Source organism: Simochromis diagramma, unplaced genomic scaffold (genome assembly GCF_900408965.1).
Source record: "Simochromis diagramma unplaced genomic scaffold, fSimDia1.1 OVJJ01000365.1, whole genome shotgun sequence".
NCBI lineage: Eukaryota > Metazoa > Chordata > Actinopteri > Cichliformes > Cichlidae > Simochromis > Simochromis diagramma.
The window spans coordinates 533,391-553,068 of record NW_024387230.1 but is presented as its reverse complement, the minus strand read 5'-3'; the positions used below and the strand labels follow the sequence as shown (position 1 = coordinate 553,068).

General features: G+C 37.8%; 2 protein-coding genes across 4 annotated transcripts in view; both read right to left on the bottom strand.

Moving 5' to 3' along the window:
• LOC120746869 (myosin heavy chain, clone 203-like) overlaps positions 1–19,678 on the bottom strand; it is a 94,144-nt gene that overhangs the window by 22,873 nt on the left and 51,593 nt on the right. The gene's annotated exons all lie outside the window — the stretch shown is intronic.
• Positions 4,298–19,210, bottom strand: LOC120746833 (myosin-10-like). Of its 3 annotated transcripts, XR_005698943.1 has the most exons (18): positions 17,621–19,210; positions 17,073–17,118; positions 16,757–16,861; positions 16,496–16,581; positions 14,448–14,555; positions 14,295–14,363; positions 14,029–14,127; positions 13,306–13,404; positions 13,117–13,209; positions 12,678–12,800; positions 12,173–12,286; positions 11,984–12,070; positions 11,691–11,771; positions 11,034–11,150; positions 10,846–10,935; positions 5,134–5,257; positions 4,596–4,641; positions 4,298–4,370 (listed from the first exon to the last, which is right to left on the bottom strand). XR_005698943.1 is itself a non-coding variant. In XM_040052334.1 (16 exons), exons 2-16 carry the CDS (start codon positions 17,110–17,112, stop codon positions 9,072–9,074), a joined length of 1,350 nt encoding a protein of 449 aa, XP_039908268.1. In that variant the 5' UTR covers positions 17,113–17,118; positions 17,621–19,208; the 3' UTR covers positions 9,058–9,071. The 3 variants fall into 3 exon arrangements, 1 of the variants encoding a protein (XP_039908268.1); XR_005698944.1 differs by lacking the exon at positions 11,691–11,771 and having other exon boundaries at positions 17,621–19,203; XM_040052334.1 differs by lacking the exons at positions 4,298–4,370; positions 4,596–4,641; positions 5,134–5,257 and adding an exon at positions 9,058–9,110 and having other exon boundaries at positions 17,621–19,208.

Genomic DNA, 19,678 nt, shown 5'->3' with positions numbered 1-19,678 from the left:
TTGCTTGATGACAGCTCTACTTTTCCACTCCCCTTTTTCTCCCTCCTCGCATTATCAGACCCAAAACGTGCATGGCAGTCCATTCTCCCTGCAACACGGACTACACTGCCCATGATGCTACATTCTTTCGAGCTATGCTTGTAGCATTCTGCCTGTTAGCTTAGCACAACAACAACGAAAAGGCGCTCTCTCACCCAGGAAACACACAGTCGCAGAGAGAGAGAGTGTCGCCCTGTAACCATGGCAACCGTAACGCTGCCGCCTGGAAAGACAGAACGTAGCTGTCAAACAAAACTCAAAAAGTCCTGACCCGCGACAAAATGAAACAGGAAAGTACCGCAGTGTAATCCATTTATTTCAACAAAGTAACTGTATTCTGAATAACCACCTTTTTAAACGGTAACTGTAACGGAATACAGTTACTCATATTTTGTATTTTAAATACGGCGGGTACATGTATTCCGTTACTCCCAACACTGGCTGTGTATGTCCTGGAGTAAGTGTACTCACTTTGAATGATTCTAAGTAACCTCAAATCATGTACCTCTTTATTCTTGTCCTCAATCTTCAGCTTCATGGTTTGCAGTTCCTTTTCATTTTCTGTGCTCCTCTTTTTTCTCAAGCACGGAGCTTCATGACTTCATCTGCTTTGTCTTTTAACTTGGGCAAAGGGAAACATTATTTCAAATGAGAAATCACTTTACAGTTGAGTTGACGGTTTAACTGAAGTGAAGAAAGCTCTCTGAAAGCCAGGTGGTTGGTGAACAAGCATTCAATGTTAACTCTATAGCACTGGCAACAATCTTAGCACTAGAGAATAGCTAAATGTTGTTCATTCTAGTCCTCCTTTAGAAGGAGGTTGATGGGGGTCATATAAAAATATTCAGTGCATTGAGATATAACTTGATATCAAACTGAATGTACAGAGGTAAAGGAAATAAAAGACAACCTCTGATTTGCTGTCCTCGAGCTCTGTCTTCAGGGTCTGCAGGTCTTTCTGCAACGATTCATTCTTAGAACAGAGTGATTGGACCCTAAGTCTACATTTTCCTCCAACTGAAAAATACAGTGGGGCAAAAAAGTATTTAGTCAGCCACCGATTGTGCAAGTTCCCCCACCTAAAATGATGACAGAGGTCAGTAATTTGAACCCGAGGTACACTTCAACTGTGAGAGACAGAATGTGAAAGAAAATCCATGAATCCACATGGTAGGATTTGTAAAGAATTTATTCGTAAATCAGGGTGGAAAATAAGTATTTGGTCAATAACAAAAATACAACTCAATACTTTGTAACATAACCTTTGTTGGCAATAACAGAGGTCAAACGTTTACTATAGGTCTTTACCAGGTTTGCACACACAGTAGCTGGTATTTTGGCCCATTCCTCCATGCAGATCTTCTCGAGAGCAGTGATGTTTTGGGGCTGTCGCCGAGCAACACGGACTTTCAACTCCCGCCACAGATTTTCTATGGGGTTGAGGTCGGGAGACTGGCTAGGCCACTCCAGGACTTTCAAATGCTTCTTACGGAGCCACTCCTTTGTTGCCCGGGTGGTTGTGTTTTGGATCATTGTCATGTTGGAAGACCCAGCCTCGTTTCATCTTCAAAGTTCTCACTGATGGAAGGAGGTTTTGGCTCAAAATCTCACGATACATGGCCCCATTCATTCTGTCCTTAACACGGATCAGTCATCCTGTCCCTTGGCAGAAAAACAGCCCCATAGCATGATGTTTCCATCCCCATGCTTCACAGTAGGTATGGTGTTCTTGGGATGCAACTCAGTATTCTTCTTCCTCCAAACACGACGAGTTGAGTTTATACCAAAAAGTTCTACTTGGTTTCATCTGATCACATGACATTCTCCCAATCCTCTGCTGTATCATCCATGTGCTCTCTGGCAAACTTCAGACGGGCCTGGACATGCACTGGCTTCAGCAGCGGAACACGTCTGGCACTGCGGGATTTGATCCCTGCCGTTGTAGTGTGTTACTGATGGTGACCTTTGTTACTTTGGTCCCAGCTCTCTGCTGGTCATTCACCAGGTCCCCCCCGTGTGGTTCTGGGATCTTTGCTCACCGTTCTCATCATCATTTTGACCCCACGGGATGAGATCTTGCGTGGAGCCCCAGATCGTGGGAGATTATCAGTGGTCTTGTATGTCTTCCATTTTCTGATGATTGCTCCCACAGTTGATTTTTTCACACCAAGCTGCTTGCCTATTGTAGATTCACTCTTCCCAGTCTGGTGCAGGTCTACAATACTTTTCCTGGTGTCCTTCGAAAGCTCTTTGGTCTTGGCCATGGCGGCGTTTGGAGTCTGACTGTTTGAGGCTGTGGACAGGTGTCTTTTATACAGATGATGAGTTCAAACAGGTGCCATTCATACAGGTAATGAGTGGGGTACAGAAAGCTTCTTACAGAAGACGTTACAGGTCTGTGAGAGCCAGAGATTTTCCTTGTTTGAGGTGACCAAATAATTTATTTTCCACCCTGATTTACGAATAAATTCTTTACAAATCCTACCATGTGGATTCATGGATTTTTTTTTTTCACATTCTGTCTCTCACAGTTGAAGTGTACCTCTTGTGCAAATTACTGACCTCTGTCATCATTTTAGGTGGGGGAACTTGCACAATCGGTGGCTGACTAAATACTTTTTTGCCCCACTGTACATGAATAACCATGTTGTTGTATTAAGTTTAAATGTATTTCTGCTGTGTCTGTAATACCAGGGTCACCTAAAGATCTTTACCTTTCCCTACAACGCACCTTCAGATTACATGATTTGGTTCTAGAAATGTATAAAATTTATGTAGAGATTTGTTTACTTTGCCTTCCAACTGAAGAGACAGTAAACATTGCTGCCTATCCTCACTCTGCTTTTAACAAAGGCTTCATTCTTTAAGTGGTTTTGCCTCCCCATCATATAAGTCCCTTGAGATGACTTCTGTTGTGATCTGACACAAACTTAATGGAACAGTGGTGACATTGTACAAGAAGGTTTGTGTATGTATTTGAGATTTACTTTCTCCATCCTTTTGATAGCAGAGGTAATCTTGGTGAACTTCCGTTGTGATCCCTACCCCTTAAGTGTGTCATTTTTCAGCCACTGAAGTCTCTCAAGCTAACAAAAGTGGAGAGAATCAATATTACTTTAGTCATACTGGTTATCCCAGAGCTTAGCTAATAGCTACATATAAATGGGGGAAGAGTTGCCAATCTGTCTCAGGTCAAAAATGAAGAGAGCCGTGACATATTATCACATCCATCCATCTTCCTCTGCTCATCCAGGCTTGTAGAATGGGGGCAGCAGTTGTAAGCAAGAAAGCCAAGAACTCCGTCTTCCCAGCTCCCTGCTTCAGCTCTGGGAAACATCAAGCAGCTCCCAAGCTGGTAGAGACATGAAGTCTTTTCCACTGTGTCATGGATCTGCCCTGGGCACTCCCTCCAGATTGAACAATGCTTTAATTTGTTATATAGAGTTACCTCATTTTTGAGCACCTCAATCTCCTCATCCTTCCCTCTTGAGTTCAGCTTGTGTCTTCTGTGTTTAAAAGGATCAGGAGCTCAGTACATACATGTCGAGGAAGTTTGTTTCAGTTTATGCAAGTGGATTTTTTATGCTTTTTTAATGGTTTGCTTTTAGTGTACATACTATTTAAAATCTTTCATCTGTGCACCTTTACTTTTGTTTAGATTTGAACACACAAATGTGGCACCAGTGGCACTAAAGAGAGAGTGAAACAAGCTGTCAAAAGTCAACAAAGCAAAAACTTGTGTTTGCCTTACAACAGAGTCTCAATGTGATGGTTGGTAATTTTATTGTGGTATCTATTTCTGCATTTTTCTAAGTGTGTCCTACTATCATGCCTTTACTCACAGCCATGACTGTCATTCATATTTACACCATTTATAATTAGTTTTTAGTGTAGTAGGTCAATTTCTTTCTCCTCCCCTGTCTTTTCCTGAGTTGCTCTCTTGGCTTTGTGCTTCTGATTCATCTCTGACTGAACCTTGTTGTTCAAGTTAGACTTCCTTCTAACACACAATTCTCTTTGTTTCTTTCTTCATCTAACGTAGACATAAGAAATGTCCATTGTTTACTTATATGTTTGGTTTCATTGTTTTTCTTCAGCTCAAAGCCTCAGTTGAATTTCTGTCAGCTGTCTTATTTTCATTTTTGCTCTCTCAAAAAACAACACCTAAGTTGGTAATCATCAATTAGTGTTTAGTTTGTGAAAAAGTGAAAAAAGGAATTTGTGATTTACTGTTTTTCTTTTGTTTACCTTGTATTTGACAAGAAGAACGGCCCCCGAGACAACAGTACCGACAACACCGATGCAGATGACTGGAGAAGAAGTCAAATTCTCTGAAGTGAATAATTAAAGAAAATACTGAAAATAAAATTACTGTAATAATAATAATAATAATAATAATAATAATAATAATAATCTCCAATGTCAAAAACAAAAATGTTTCTTCCAACTGCCAGTAAAAAATAGTAAGTGAAGAAAAGCAGAGTTTTCTGAAGTATTTTTATACACATATAAACAAGTACTGAGCTTTACATTTGAATATACTTGTGTCAGGTTACCTGGGCTGACTGAGAATCCAAACCAGCTTTTCAGGCTCATTTTGTTCTGTAGAACAAGAAGGAAATCGTCACATTAAAGAGATATACCTCTGCATTCATGTTGTGCTCAAAAAATGTAGATGTTTAAAAACAGCATCCTATCTCAACTTGATGATCTATCAACACTTAACTATAATCAGAATAAATGATTTTATCTATTTTGACTCAAAAAAAAGGGTAAGAGTTCATGTTAATTAGGTCGTAATTATTTGTTATGCTTAAACTGTTTCTTCTCTGTAGATGGCCTTCATTGCACACACACTGTGTAATGTACAGCATAGAGGGATAATAACTATTACAATGAAGCTTGTTGTAAATTGCCTCACAAATAAACAAATACACCTTAAATCACCACAGAATTTGCAAATGAGAACTAAAGTTTTACATTTTTGAGGCTAAAAGTTTAACAGTTTAAAGCTGTCAGTTAGAACCACAGAGACACACATTATGTTTCTATTATACAGTAAATTAAACAAACAACCAAACATAAAGTATTTACCTCATAAATGAAACTGATGCATCTGCTTCCTTGCAGTGAGTGAGGCTGTGCAGCATGACTCCTTCAGCACTGGTTAAAGGAAACACTCACCTGCAGTAACAGGAGGCGTGGTTTCTTCAGAAGTCTAATGAGAAAAGAATTTGTGCCTGTCAGACAAACAATCAGGTCATGTGAGTGTGCGCATGTTAAAAGGAAACTTCATTAAATGCTTGTAATGCCAATGATATGGTCTGGTTGAGCAAACCTAATGCCTTGACCTTTGACCTTTGACCGTGCTATAATGAAATGTTTTCTTGTGTGTCCATACTTTGTTTTGTTTGTGCACACAAACATGTCTCCAGGACAAACAAAAACTAACAAAACAAAGTTAATATGTGGCAAAAATGTTACTACTGATTTAAATTAGTTTTTGATAATAAATAAATAAATAAATAAATAAACAGACAAACTATGCTCCTCTGGCATTGAATGATGAATAATAATAATTCAATAAGCATAAATGATAACTGAACTGTTTTATTGTGCGTTAGCCTTTGTACCTTCCTGGTGTTCCTTTCTATTGGTCCCATTATTGTTATTCCAGCTGCTTCATCTGTGCTTCATGTTTTCTCTCTTTGTTAACCACATGCTTCTAGACCAAGGGTCAGCAACAGCACGCGTGCCCAGGGTTGCCGACCCCTTCGCGATGGCCAGTCCAGCTATGGCACGACCATAGCTGGACTGGCCATCAGGCATACCGACCATTTGTCCAGTGGGCCGATGGTGATTTTTCATTTTTATGAATTTTTTTGTTTGTTTGTAACGGTATAAACAATGAAAGGTGGTGGATTGGCCAGGTGCTGGCCGGTGTGAAAAATAACTCCGTTTTTTTGGTGGAGGAGGAGAGACCCGAGGCGGTCCGAGTGTCAGGTGAACTGAACTTCAGGTAAGAAGTGCAGTCTATCTGAGTCAGATATAAACCAAGTTTAGGTGGAGTTTATTTTCGTTATGCTGACTTTTTACAGTCAGTTACAATAACTCATACTGCGTACTAGCTAGCATGACGGAGTTTCTAAACTGCTGGGTGGGTGTTATGATGTTACTGATAATGAACTTTATTCTATTCATAAGCTTAGTTAGTAGTCCCGTAAAAATGGATTCGACCCGTCAGAGAAAATATTACGTGTTTCGTATTGAGGTGAAAAGGAACACAGTTTGTCCCGAACTTTAGCTACAATGGTAAAAGACACAAAGCTGGAGTTATTCTGTGTCTTTGCTGCACAGCTGCCTCTTCTTCTCTCATTCTCTCCCCCTCCCTCTCCTGTTTCTACTTCAATCATGAAACTGATCAATGATCAGCTGATCGGCTTTTCTGACGCAAGTCCCGTCTCACTTGTTTGTTTATCGCCCACTTTGTACCAGAAAGAGGAAACCAGCGGATGTCACGCTAAACAACAGCAGCACGTTTAAGCTTGATCAGCTGTTGTTAGAATTTATTTAATATTAATTTCTAGTATCAGCTGATGTTTGTTGGAGCCACAGCTGTAAAGCTGCTGGTCATGATATCGGTTTGGATATGTGGTGAGAGGGAAACATGAAGATGAAACCAGGAGATGTCCTTACTGAATCATCAGAGCTGAACAGGTGATGGAGAAACAGGTTTACCTTTTAGGTGACATGAATGAGTTGAAGGGAATTTATGAACTGTTTCTGAGAGACAAATAACACCAGGATCCTTTTCTAAGCAGCTGACAGCTGGTAACTGCAGGGGCGGGTCTAGCAAAGTGTTGCCAGGGGGGCCAGGTAGGGCATTAACAGGGAGAGGGGGGCACAAAGAAATACTTTTCTTTCTTGTTCTCATTTAAAATGTCTAGCATTCAATAAATAATTATCTGAATCTTACAACCAAAGTTTTTGTCTGATGTAAAATGTATAGAAATCATACATATACCAACAAAACAGTGTACATCACTGTCACAACAGCGTTTGTTTGTTTTTTTTCCAAAGGCTTTATGGCTTTCCTGTAATACCTGGTGGGCCGGTCTCTAGTCAAAATGCCCAGGCTGATTTTTGTTTTGATTTTTACGCACACCCCACTTTTCAGTTATTTATTTGTAAAAAAAAATGTTTGGAATCATGTATGATTTTAGTTCCACTTCTCACGTGTACACCACTTTGTGTTGGTCTTTCACGTGGAATTCCAATAAAATTGATTCATATTTGTGGCTGTAATGTGACAAAATGTGGGAAAGTTCAAGGGGGCGAATACTTTTGCAAGCCTCTGTACATGGATACATCCGTAGACAGAATTCACAATGTGTTTTCGGGACTTTCAGGTGTATGGACCAGTTTTCTTTTCTTTTCTTACCAGAAAGTTTTAATGAGCAGCTGGATTTTTTCTCTCTTTAACTGGCTGGACACAGAGGACATCGAAATGCAGCTGATTGAACTGAAAACCTCGACTCTGTCGGGGTCAAAGTTTGCAGAACTACAGATGCAGTTGGAATCCACAGCTGTGCGTGTTCATGGAGCTTGCATTTTCACCTGCTGGACATCACTACCTGACAAGGTTAACTGTCTTCAGAACATTGCAGAGGCCTTATTGACAGTATTTGGCTCTACATATCTGCGTGAGCAGATTTTCTCTCATATGCGTGAGGGTGGCTGTAGCTCAGATGGCAGAGCAGGTCAGCCACTAATCAGAAGGTCGAGGGTTCGATCCCAGGCTCCCTCCTGGCTGCATGCCAAATATCCTTGGGCAAGATACTAACCCCATGTTTGCCTACTGGTGGTGGTCAGAGGGCACCCTGGGATCGAACAAGGAATTATAAATGCCACATAAAGTGGGACACCAGGTCACTTTAGTGCAAGAGCTCCAGTGTTTCAACTGACCAGCAATCTACAAAATTATATTACAAATGTACATAATGTAAAGACTCCAGAGGTGTAGTTCAAAAACTGATTTAGGTATTAAAAGATAAATGTAGTTGATTACTTGATTGATTGATTACTTATTACAACTATATTTATCTGTGACAGTGTATCTTTTGCATCTTTTTTTGTTTGTTTGTTTGTTTGTTTGTTAAGCTTTTAAAAGTAAAGTAAAGGGAAACATTTAATCTGTTTTGAGTGGAGTTTGTTAAACCCTGTTATCTGGCATTGGAAATACCTGGAAATATCTCAGAGGTCATATCTCAGGCTTTAAGATCAAGCATCATAGGCCTACTTGTTGGTTTGATTGTTTATTTAGAAACATAAACCTGTTTTACTCAGGTGACCAGGAAATTTCAGAGCACTGCAGCTGAAGAAAAAGCAGAAAACAAGTAAGACAGCACTACATCCAATAACATGGCTTTTGTTTATGTTATTTTTATTTTTTCATTTTGTCTTTCTTTTTGCATGTTTTTAAAAACCACCATGTCTTAAGCCCCTTTGTTGTTATACACAAGCATTAGGAAACAAAGCTCCTTTCCCCAGTAACTTCACACTGTACAGAAACAGTCGAGCAGTTTCTTCAAACCAAGCTGCGTATCTATTGCAGATTCAGTCTTCCCAGCCTGGAGAAGGTCTACAATTTTGTTTCTGGTGTCCTTAACTTCTCTTCCCTTTCCTGTAGAGAGGACACCAAGCTAACACTTTTTTTTTTTTTTTTTTTTTTGAAAATAGTGTTTTTTTTAACCTCCTTTTGTTAATTTTTTTTGTAATTTTTTCAATAAATCACATTTCATTTTCCATATATGACAGTTAATTTGTATCATATTTGCTTATCTGTGTTTTTAATTACATAAAAATTTATTGTACCATTTATTTGTGTTTTTTTAGGGGGAAGAAATCACACTGATGATGTTGAAGTCCCAAAAACTGGCAAAAAACTGTAGGCTATGCATGAAATATGACGTACTAGGCATTAAAGGGTTAAATACAATTCAGGGGAACTTTTTTTTTAATCTCCAGCAATGTCACATTCTTATGGCCTCCTCAGCTTCTTCTTTGGTTTTCTGCAGATGATGCAAAGAAAAAATACACACAATAAGAACCAGAGTTATCTTTGTAGTGCAACCCTCAGAAAATGATCAGTGTGGTGTTTCATTTTGTGGTATGAATTTGAAAAGTCGTAGCTTACAGTGAGCTTACTCTGCTCATTAATTCCACTAATGACTCTATCCTTTGTTTTTTAGCGGCCACACTCATGTTTTTGTAGCTCTAGTTATTAGGCATAATAGCAGTAGCTTACCTTTGGGGACCACAGAGATGCAGTAGTGAAATTATTGGAAACACTTTTGCGAATATAGCCCACAACGCATAATGTAAATATTCCACATGCCTCAGTTATTAATCTGCACTGCTCTTGCAATACAAATATATACTACAGGCTGAAGAAAACAAGACAAAGGAAAGATTTTTTATTTTTTTTAACAGTCAGCTACAATCTGGGAATTTTAAAGAGACTTATTTTTTTCACGGCCACCTCCATATATTTTATTATTGGACTTTACTATGGTATCTCTGCATGGTTTACAGTTCAAAACAATCTCTATCTTTATACCGATATTTAATTGCAGCCACTGAATTCATGAGCTGAAACAGCGGGGGCATTCTTTTTCCTTTAATGACAGGATTATCTGATTTGAACAAGGTAGGTGTGGCTTCTGTATCTGAGATAACATGATAAGCATATTACCTCTCAGTGACACCATACAGTATCAAGAGTTAAAACAACCAAAAAAAAAAAAACAAAAACCAAAGAAAACATTCCATGTATAAATAATCAGTGCTAACCAACAGCTCAGTGGATCTGCGTTCGACTACTCCGCCTAGGCTGCACTGTCGAGCGCAGATCCACTGAGCGCAGCGCAAGCTAGTGAGACAGAAGCTAAGCTCGTTGCAACATGGCAACTGCCTCAACGCTACCCGGAATTGAACCTCCCCCACCCTCATTCAGATCTGGCGTTTAGAACTATCTTGGTTTTCATGTGAAGCATGACCCTGATAGTAAGCGCATCATGGACAAAGTTAAAACAGTATGTCGGATGTGCCACGCAATCTCAATTACATTGGTGGGAACTAGTGCGTTAGTGCAGTTAGCTTGCTAACGTGTTGACGCCATCCAGCCCCACACACGGAGCGATATGCGGTAACTTTCTAATGGAGATTTGCGGCATTATGTCGTTAATGTCATTTTAACAAGATTAACGCTGACAGCACTAGTGGGAACACAACGAATATGACTGCACATATGCATTTAATATGCTGCTGAGAATATAGCCCAGAAGAAGCGTATAGTATAGCTTTTATTTTGGAAAGAGACATTTCTCTGTAATAAACTCTATTTCTAAAGATGAGTGATTTCTCGATCAGATAGATTTATTTATTTATTTATTTTTGTTGTTTCAGCAACATTAAATTTAAAAACTGTACTTTTGAGTTAAAATATCTATTCATAATTTTAATAAATGAGAAATTAAAAAGGCACAAACATTTTTTTGTATCGAAAAAAATATTGAACCGTGAGACCAAAGTATCAAACCGAACCGTGAATTTTGTGTATCGTTGCACCCCTAATATATATATATATATATATATATATATGTAGAGAGAGAGAGAGAGAGAGAGAGAGAAGTAGAATCTAATCATCTTAAAAAGATCTCAGATTTTACAGTTTTAGATTATACAAAAAACACTTAAAGGTGAATACTGATACAGAATTGATGGGTAGATTATAAAATCACTGACCTTCTCCTTGTGTCTTTCTTTCAGTTCACACTTTGTCAGACTTCTGGTTTGCTCTTTGAGAGACTCAAACTGACACTGGGACTCTTGTAGCTAAAAAAAAAAAAAAAAAAGATTTTGAACAAATAGTAAAGCCTTGAAAAACACACGGATATGGTGCATATGTTGATCTCAATGTAATGAATACGCACCTCTTTGTTCTTATTCTCCAATTCATTCATCAGAGTCTGCGCATTCTTCTCAGCTTCCTCTCTGCTCTGCTGTTCATCCTTCAGCTGCTGCTGGACTTCACTTACCTTGTCTTTAAGCTGGAAGGAATGTAAGGAAGTTTACATTGATTTTTTTTTTTTTTTACCATTAACAGTGTTAGCTGGTTTATTGTTTTTACGATTTGAAAAAAAATATATAATGCTAAAAAACCAGTATTGCATCATATAAATAATGTATCTACACTTTATTGCTACAGCAGCACCTTCAGCATCCTTGTGTTTAAATGTAGTACAATGGTTCCTTGGAAATCACAGGAGTGACTTTCTAAAAATATCCCTCAATAGGCGAAATCCACAAAGTAGTCAGCTTTACTTTTTTACAATTATTGTATAATATTCTTATATGTTTTAAGGCTGTAAAACCCCTCACTACACACTTTATACACTTTTCTCAGACAAGCACGAGCATTATCATTTCTCTCTCTCGTTTAAACACTCTCAACGTTCAAACCTTCCTACAAATATAAGTCCAGTATTATAGAATGAAATCAACTTCAGCGTCACAATGCTAGCAATCGAAGATTTATGTAAATCTGACAAACTGAACGCAGAAATGAATAAAACTTTCGAGTGACTTACAGTATCTATGTAATGACAACCTTTACTATGCCCCAAAAATATATAGTTTGTCAAATGCACTGTGACCAACATGACACAAAGCTGAAAGTAAAAAGAAAATATATTTATAGTTAATGACCAGTGGGTGTCTCATGTAGATTATGTGTGGAAATATGAGGACAAATATTGGCTGCCTTGATGTCTAACCTCACTAAACACACTAAACACTCAAGTTCATTTCTCAGATAGTTTTTATATCTGTGTTTTAGCTAAAATCATATGAATAATAAATACATTAAAATCAAGGAATTAACCTTCTTGATTTGGACCTCAAGCTCCTCCTTCAGGGAATTCAGGTCTTCCTTATGTCTCCGCTTCTCTTTATTGAGTTCGTTCTCAAACTAGAAGAAAAGGATGATCAAAATGAAACCAAAAGATCAGACAATCCCCAGTCTCTGGTCTTCAAACAGGTCACCAGGCTAAAAAGGGGGTTTTCTGTATACCTTTTTCCTGATCTCCCTGATCTCTGCATTCTTCTCCTCCAGCAGATTTTGGGTTTGTTTCAGCTCATCAATAGTCTGACTTGTGTCCTCATGATCAGCTGATGGCTGATGGATCTATAAATCAGTCAAAAAAATGTGATTTTTAAACTACGACACCTCATATTTTTGTAAATATAAAATGAGACACAGAGTAGCAAATCATTTTTAACCCATTGTGCCAATTAATCACATTCATGAATCTTTCATTCAGATTTACAGTAACACCAGAACTGAGTAAAGCTGTTGATGTCTTTTGAGATATGAGACAAAACTGCAGGGACAAATGATAATGAATAAGAACAATTACTGCAACAAAGATAATGAAAATAAACACCAATGATAACTTCTGTCCTGATTAGAGGCACTGAGCTTCATAGCAGCAGCTGAACCTCTGACTAGATATGATATCAAACATGAAAGAGACAAATATGAGATGAACTCATGGAATGAAACTAAAGGAAATAACCTGTTTTTTATTGGTTTCCAGCTCTTTCTTCAGCATCTGCACATCATTATCTTTCATTTTCAACTCTGCATCAATCTTTTCAGTGACTTTCAGTGAATCATCAGGGTCACAGGAGAGAGGAGACTACGACAGACAAACCAAGAGACACAAATCAGGATGAAACCTGTGTTCAGATAAATCTTATCAAAGCAGCATTTTCCACTGTAAGTGGTTTACAATCACAGTTATGTAAATATTTAATATATGTAGGGCCTAACAGGGCCCAAGTTTTATATCATCACTCATAATTATTTATAGTTACAAAAGTAGGACGGTTTAAGAACGTAAAAACATTTCAATTTTGTTGCAATACATAACTGCTGTCCGTATTAATTCCTTATTAGTTGAAAAATATAAAAATATCTATAGATACATTAAAAATTAAAATAAATGTAATCACTTTTCTGTCCAGAAGATCTTCCTCAGCGTCCTTCCTACTCTGCTGCTGTGCACCCTGGAGCTTCTGCTCAAACCTGGCCACTATGTCGTTAAACTAGGAGAAGAGTGAGGTGAAGGGTAATCAAAAAAAAACTGCATTTCTCCAACTCGATACAGAAGGAATGAAGGAATATCATACAAGACAAATCACCTTCTTCTTCCTCTCCAGCCTTTTCTTCACTTTAGCATCCACCTCCCTCTGCTCCTCACGCTGCAGCTGCTGCTGTGCTGTAGCTACTTCCTCATTCACCTGAGATCACAGAGAAAAAAACAACATAAGAAATTGGTATACTAAATGTATATTTTGTTAGCATTGTTAACAAAATACACATATTCTTGAATTGGTGAATCTCCAAGTGTAATCAGGTTGCAAAACAAATATGATTTTAAGTGATCTAGATCAAAAGCTGTCTACATTTTAATCCTAAAAGTGGTTTTTGCTTCTCTAAAAAACAGGTTTGGTACAGTGGTCATCAGCATGGATGGCCATTGCAGCTCATTTTCCATTGGCTGATTTTTACCACTGAAAAACTGATAACTGTGTCTTCTGAATGAAAAAAAACAAATGTGTTTTTAATCAAAGAAGGTTGCATATAACACTTGAAAAAACAATTATTTTTTTGTCAGATTGTTTTAATTTTTTTTTCGTAACAGATCAGCTACTGATCAAATACGGCTGTGCACCCCCAGTTTGTTAGAGACTTTTTTTTATTGTTAAAAGACGATGTTTCTTCTAACCATCACCATGTGCTCACCAACTGTTTACTTTATCTCCTGACAGTCAAATGTAGTTCTTTAAAAAGTACCATAACATGGTTGTCCTGAGTTAGTGTAATATAAGGTCGTGTGTGCTGTAAGAGGTGATGTTGCTTACTTTGTTCCTCGTGGTGACAGCAAGGCCGAGGTTCAGCTGTGAAGAGACCTCCTGCTTTTCTTTAAGCGTGTCAGGTGTCATCACCTCAGTTTTATCCAACTAACAAACAGAAGCGCAGCTGAGAGGATCAATTATTCATTCATTTAGGTTAGCATACAGCTAAGCATGGACTAGATGACAACTGGGGAAACATCTGAGCTGGTTTCATGCATTTAGACCACCTCATTCATGCTCTCCAGCCTTGTCTTCAGAGTCTGCATCCTCACCTCATCATTCCCCCTGTGCTGCTCCTCACACTGCAGCTGCTGCTGTCCCACAGCTACTTCCTCATCCACCTGAGATTAGAGAAAAAAATGTTAGAGCTTTTAAAATAAAGCTTCAAACTTTTGGGAGATTTAATTTGCAAAAATGTTACCCACAACATGGTTTGGTGAATTATTCTCCAGTGTCTGCAGGTTCTTCTCATCTCCTTCCTCAGTCTGGTGTTCATCACTGAGCTTCAGGGCTGCAGCTTCTTTTTCTTTTAACTTGGACAAAAGTAGAACATTATGAAAAAGAAGCACGTTTTGGAGCGATCAGCAGACATAAAGAATATTGTGTGTGTGAAGGAAATGCTCTAAAAGTGAAATTTCAGACTATTTACAGTCATTTAGCTTAACACAATAAAACTGCCAGCATTATATCATGGACACACTGCAATGCATCCTTCTGATGGAGGACACGATTCTATATAGATCATAGAAAAACACCTAAAGCCAGAACATTTCATCATTTTTTTTTAAATAAGAGGAAGAAGAGCTACTGATCAAATATGGCTGTGCTCCCTCAGCATGCCTCTCTTGCACAGGTGCATAATTTCAATGGAAGATGTCGTCAATTGAAGTCAAATCTAATGGATTATTTATTTTAATGACTTTGCTGAATTTAGAGATTGTATAATTATTGGCCACACAGATTCTGTGAAGGTGGTGTACTTGTTCACTGTAGTTGTACAGTAAAGACTGAAACAAGCTGTCAAAAGTCAACAAAGCAGCAACTCTAAAAACTCATGTTTGCTTTACAGTGGAGTCTCACTACGATAAGGTAAGATAACTGTTTACTGTCATTGCACAGTCATACATAGTACAATAGTAAAATGAAATTGGAGAACTGTCCAATATCAGCACTAGATACAACACAACATGACACGATACCACACAACACAACACAACACAGTAACTTAACTTATAAAAATGACGAATAAGTGTATGTGTATTGCATACTGTTACTATTTCACATTAATTATTATTCCACCTTGTGTTTGTTTTTTTATAAAAATACAAAAATATTATTATTGTTATTGTTGTTACCCCCCAAAAGAAGTCCTGGGAGGTAACCAATCAGGTCAACTGTTTGCACTGATTAGGGCCGTTGCCCTGTTGTAAAAGCTGTCCTTGAGTCTATTTGTTGTACAAAAGGGTTAGGTTTTTGTATGGGATTTCCTATGCCCTCTGAATGCACCATCGGTGTGCATGTCTGCAACTTTAGTTCAGAGACAAACGGCAGCCGAACAACGGACAGTGTGTGCGTTCATAAGACCGTAAGTTAATGTTTACTTCACTAAGTTATGTTTGTGTTCAGCCATGAGTGTATTTGATGACTTACCAGCAGTTTCTGCTTTTGTTTAAGTGACGTTATGTACAAGTGGCAGTTCGCTAGCATAACAGATTTGTTCGCAAATTAGCTTCTAGCAGAGAGATTCGTTGTTATCGTGTTGTTGATTCTGTGCTCTGTGTAACAGATGGTAAACCAATGTAAAGTTGCCTTCAGTGCATAGTTGTATGCAGTGTGTTAATGCATAATGTCTGACTTTAAGTTTATGTAACCAGTCTGAAGTATAATGTCAGCTTATTTAGTTATATACTGTACTTGAGTACACCTCAGTTGTATCTTTATGTTTATTATGTAATTTGATTCCTAATTGATTTGTATCATTATGCTTTGTCTGCAGAAACCACACACACACACACACACACACCCACACACACACTCTCGCCCAGCTGCGGGCACATTCTCAATTGGAAATACAAAGAATGACAACTTTATTCCTGGACTCTGCCTGTTTGTTCCTCTCACATCTGAACATTTGCAAGTGTTCTGACCCGACACTCTGAAGTGATTGCTGCCAGCTCAGATTTCTTTAACCCTTCTAAACAATTTGGCATTTATCTAAGTTTGCCCCACTATCATGCCTTTATTCACAGACATGACAGTCATTCATTTTTACACCATCTGTAATTTGTTTTTAGTGCAGCTGGTTCATTTCTCTCTCCTCCCCCTGTTTTTTTCCTGAGTTGCTATCTTATCTTTGTGCTTCTGATTCATCTCTGACTGAACTTTGTTGTTCAGGTTAGACTTCCCTCTGACACGCAATTCTGCTTCTTTTTTCATCGGAAGTAGATAAAAGTAATGTCCATTGTTTACTTACATGCTTGTTGTCATTTTCTGTTTCCCCTGAGTTCAAAGCTTCACTTGAATTCCTCTCAGCTGTCTTATTTTCATTTTTGCTCCCTCCTGCAGAAACACAAAACATGGTAGATTAGTGCTTTGTTTGAGTCTTATAAAGTCTTAAGTAACTTGGGTTGTATCTCTCATTATCCAACATCTTTTAAAATACCATTATAAGGGGAAAAATATTCATATAGCTCATTAAACTTGTATCAAACTGAAAAATGAATTTGTAACTTACTGTTTTTCTTTTGCTTACACTTGTATGTGACAGTAACAACAAGAAGAATGGGCACCGAGACAACAATAATAATGATGCAGTTGAGCACCGCAGGAGTCAAATTCTCTGAAGTGAAAAATTAAAGAAAATCATGAAAATAAAATAACTGTAATAATAATAATAATCTTCAATGTCAAAAACAAAAAGGTTTCTTCATAATCTTCTAACTACCAGTAAAAATTAGTAAGTGAAGAAAAGCAGAGTTTTCTGAAGTATTTTTTATACACATATAAACAAGTACTGAGCTTTAGATTTGAAAATACTTGTGTCAGGTTACCTGGGCTGACCTGGAAACCAAACCAGTTTTTTAGGCTCATTTTGTTCTGGAAAACAAGAAGAAAATAGTCACAATAAAGAGATATACCTCTGCATTCATGTTGAAACGAAAAAAAAAGAACAAATCATGTGGTTTAAAAACAGCATCCTAATTCAACTTTGATGTATGCCACTATGTGATGATGTATCAACACTTAACTATGATCAGAATAATTTTATTTATTTTGAATCAAAAAAGGTTAGAGTTCATGTAAATGATTATAATTATTTAACATAATTATGCTTTAACTTTTTCTTCTCTGTAGATGGCCTTCATTGCACACACACTGTGTAATGTGCAGCATAGAGGGATAATAACCATTGCAACGTAGCTTGTTGTAAATTGCCTCACAAATAAACAAATACACCTTAAATCACAACCAAATCTGCATCTGAGAACTAAAGTTTTACATGTTTGAGGCAACAAGTTGTCACTTAGAACCACAGAGACACACTTTATGTTTCTATTATACAGTAAATTATACAAACAACCAAACATAAAGTATTTACCTCATAAATTACACTGATGCATCTGCTTCCTTGCCGTGAGTGAGGCTGTGCAGCATTTGTCCTTGAGCACTGGTTAAAGGAAACACTCACCTGCAGTAACAGGAGGCGTGGTTTCTTCAGAAGTCTGAGGAGGAAAAGAATGTGTGTGTTGCAAACAATCGGTTCTTGCGAGTGTGCACATGTTAAAATGAAACTTCATTAAATGCTTTTAATGCCAACGTGATGTGATCTGGTTAAGCTGTTACAACCTAAGGCCTTGACCTTTGACCTTGTTATGATGAAATGTTTTCTTGAGTGTGTCCATACTTTTTTCGGTTGTGCACACAAACATGTTTCCAGGACAGACACAAACTGACAAATCAACAAATCTTAAATCTTAACATTTGATCAGTTTCCTGCTTCTCTTGAAACTGATGACATCATATCTGAGCTCTCATTATCGTTTGAGCGTGTAACCCTGACATGTGATCTAAAGAAGGAAAAGGAAATCTGGACATAAAGTGTACATAAAAAGTAAGTTCTGAGTATTGTCTCAAACTAAACTCAGAGTAATTGCAGCCAAAAGCAAATATCTGGAATCAGTTTGTCTTCAAAAACAGAATTTAAAGCTGTTTGTATGTTGCTTCACTAGTATCAGTTGTTCATGTATTACTATTTCAGGAAATCAAATAAATCCTCATTTTAGTTTTTTGCCTTTATTGAAATCAGCTTTAGTTGATAACATTTACTGATATAATCTAAGAAAAAAGAAAACAAATCAAGGGAAACACAAACACAAACAGGTTTATGACTAAGTTTGGACAATGAAAGCATGAGGTCACCACAAATATTCAGTGCATTACTTGTCATAACAGCTGCTTCACTTCTTTATCTCAAGATCTGATCAGTTTCATGTTTCACTGGAACAACACTGTTTTAGACGGTGGTGTCCTGTTACAGCTCACAGATTAAATGGGACAAGCGTCCATGGGTCCCATGTCTTCCCAAGTCCAATCTTTTTGGACATTATTGTTAGTGGCTTTGGCAATACACCTCACAGGTAACGTTAGTATAACAACATGTGAATGATGACAATACTGAGATGTTGATGTTGATGTTTAGTATCTTGGTTTAAGATCTCACAGTGATAACACTTGTTAAATAGGGCATTACGATTTGTTTTGATGAGATTTGGTCATTAAGTATTGAAATGCACTTTGAAATTTAAACCTCATGATGTTAGTGGACAAATAAATAAATAAATATCCTTTGCATTTTATCCACTGGCTGACTTTAAACCATGAAGCAAGAGGGCAATTGGGACGATTCAAGCTCTCTGGGATCAATAAAGATTGACTTCATTCCTTCAAATGGTTGTTGACATGCACTTATCTGGATCAAAGACTGACGAGCAGGCACAGAACAACTCTGTCATCCCTGAAGCCGAGCCACAAATGATGCGGGCATCCAGAATTTTCCAGAGACTGTGACATACAAAAATACCACAAGAAATCATATTTAGAGTAACTACAGTAGCTGGTAAAGCAATGTCCTCAATGTTGTTTTGAGTTAATAATTATCAGTTGAAACAATGAAGGTGTGCTCAACACTAAACAAACCTTTCACGGTTCTGGGTCAGTTTGACCCAGTATTTTGAGTTATGTTTTGGTTTATTTTTCTCTGAATCTGCGTTTCAAGTTACTTTGGTGTGTTTGATTGTTTTCTTATTCTCTTAGTGCTTGTGATGAGGATGATGATGATTATGATGATGTTCTATGTTCCAGCTTATTCCGGTATATTTTTAGTTCTGCCCGTGTTAAGTCTGTGTTTCTTAGTCTGCGTCCTTGTGTCTTATTTCCTGTTTTATTGTGAAAGTCTATGTCTTATGTTAGTGTGTGCAGCTTTGATCCCCCTGTCTCGTTAGTCCAATTTCTCCCAGCTGTGTCTCCCTCCTGTTGCCCATTCCCTGATTACCACCCTGTGTATATTAGCCCTGTGTTGTCCTGTGCTCAGTGTCGCGTTGTACCCTCAGATTATGCCTGTGTGTTTTTGGTTTCTGTATTCACTTCACGTTTGGTT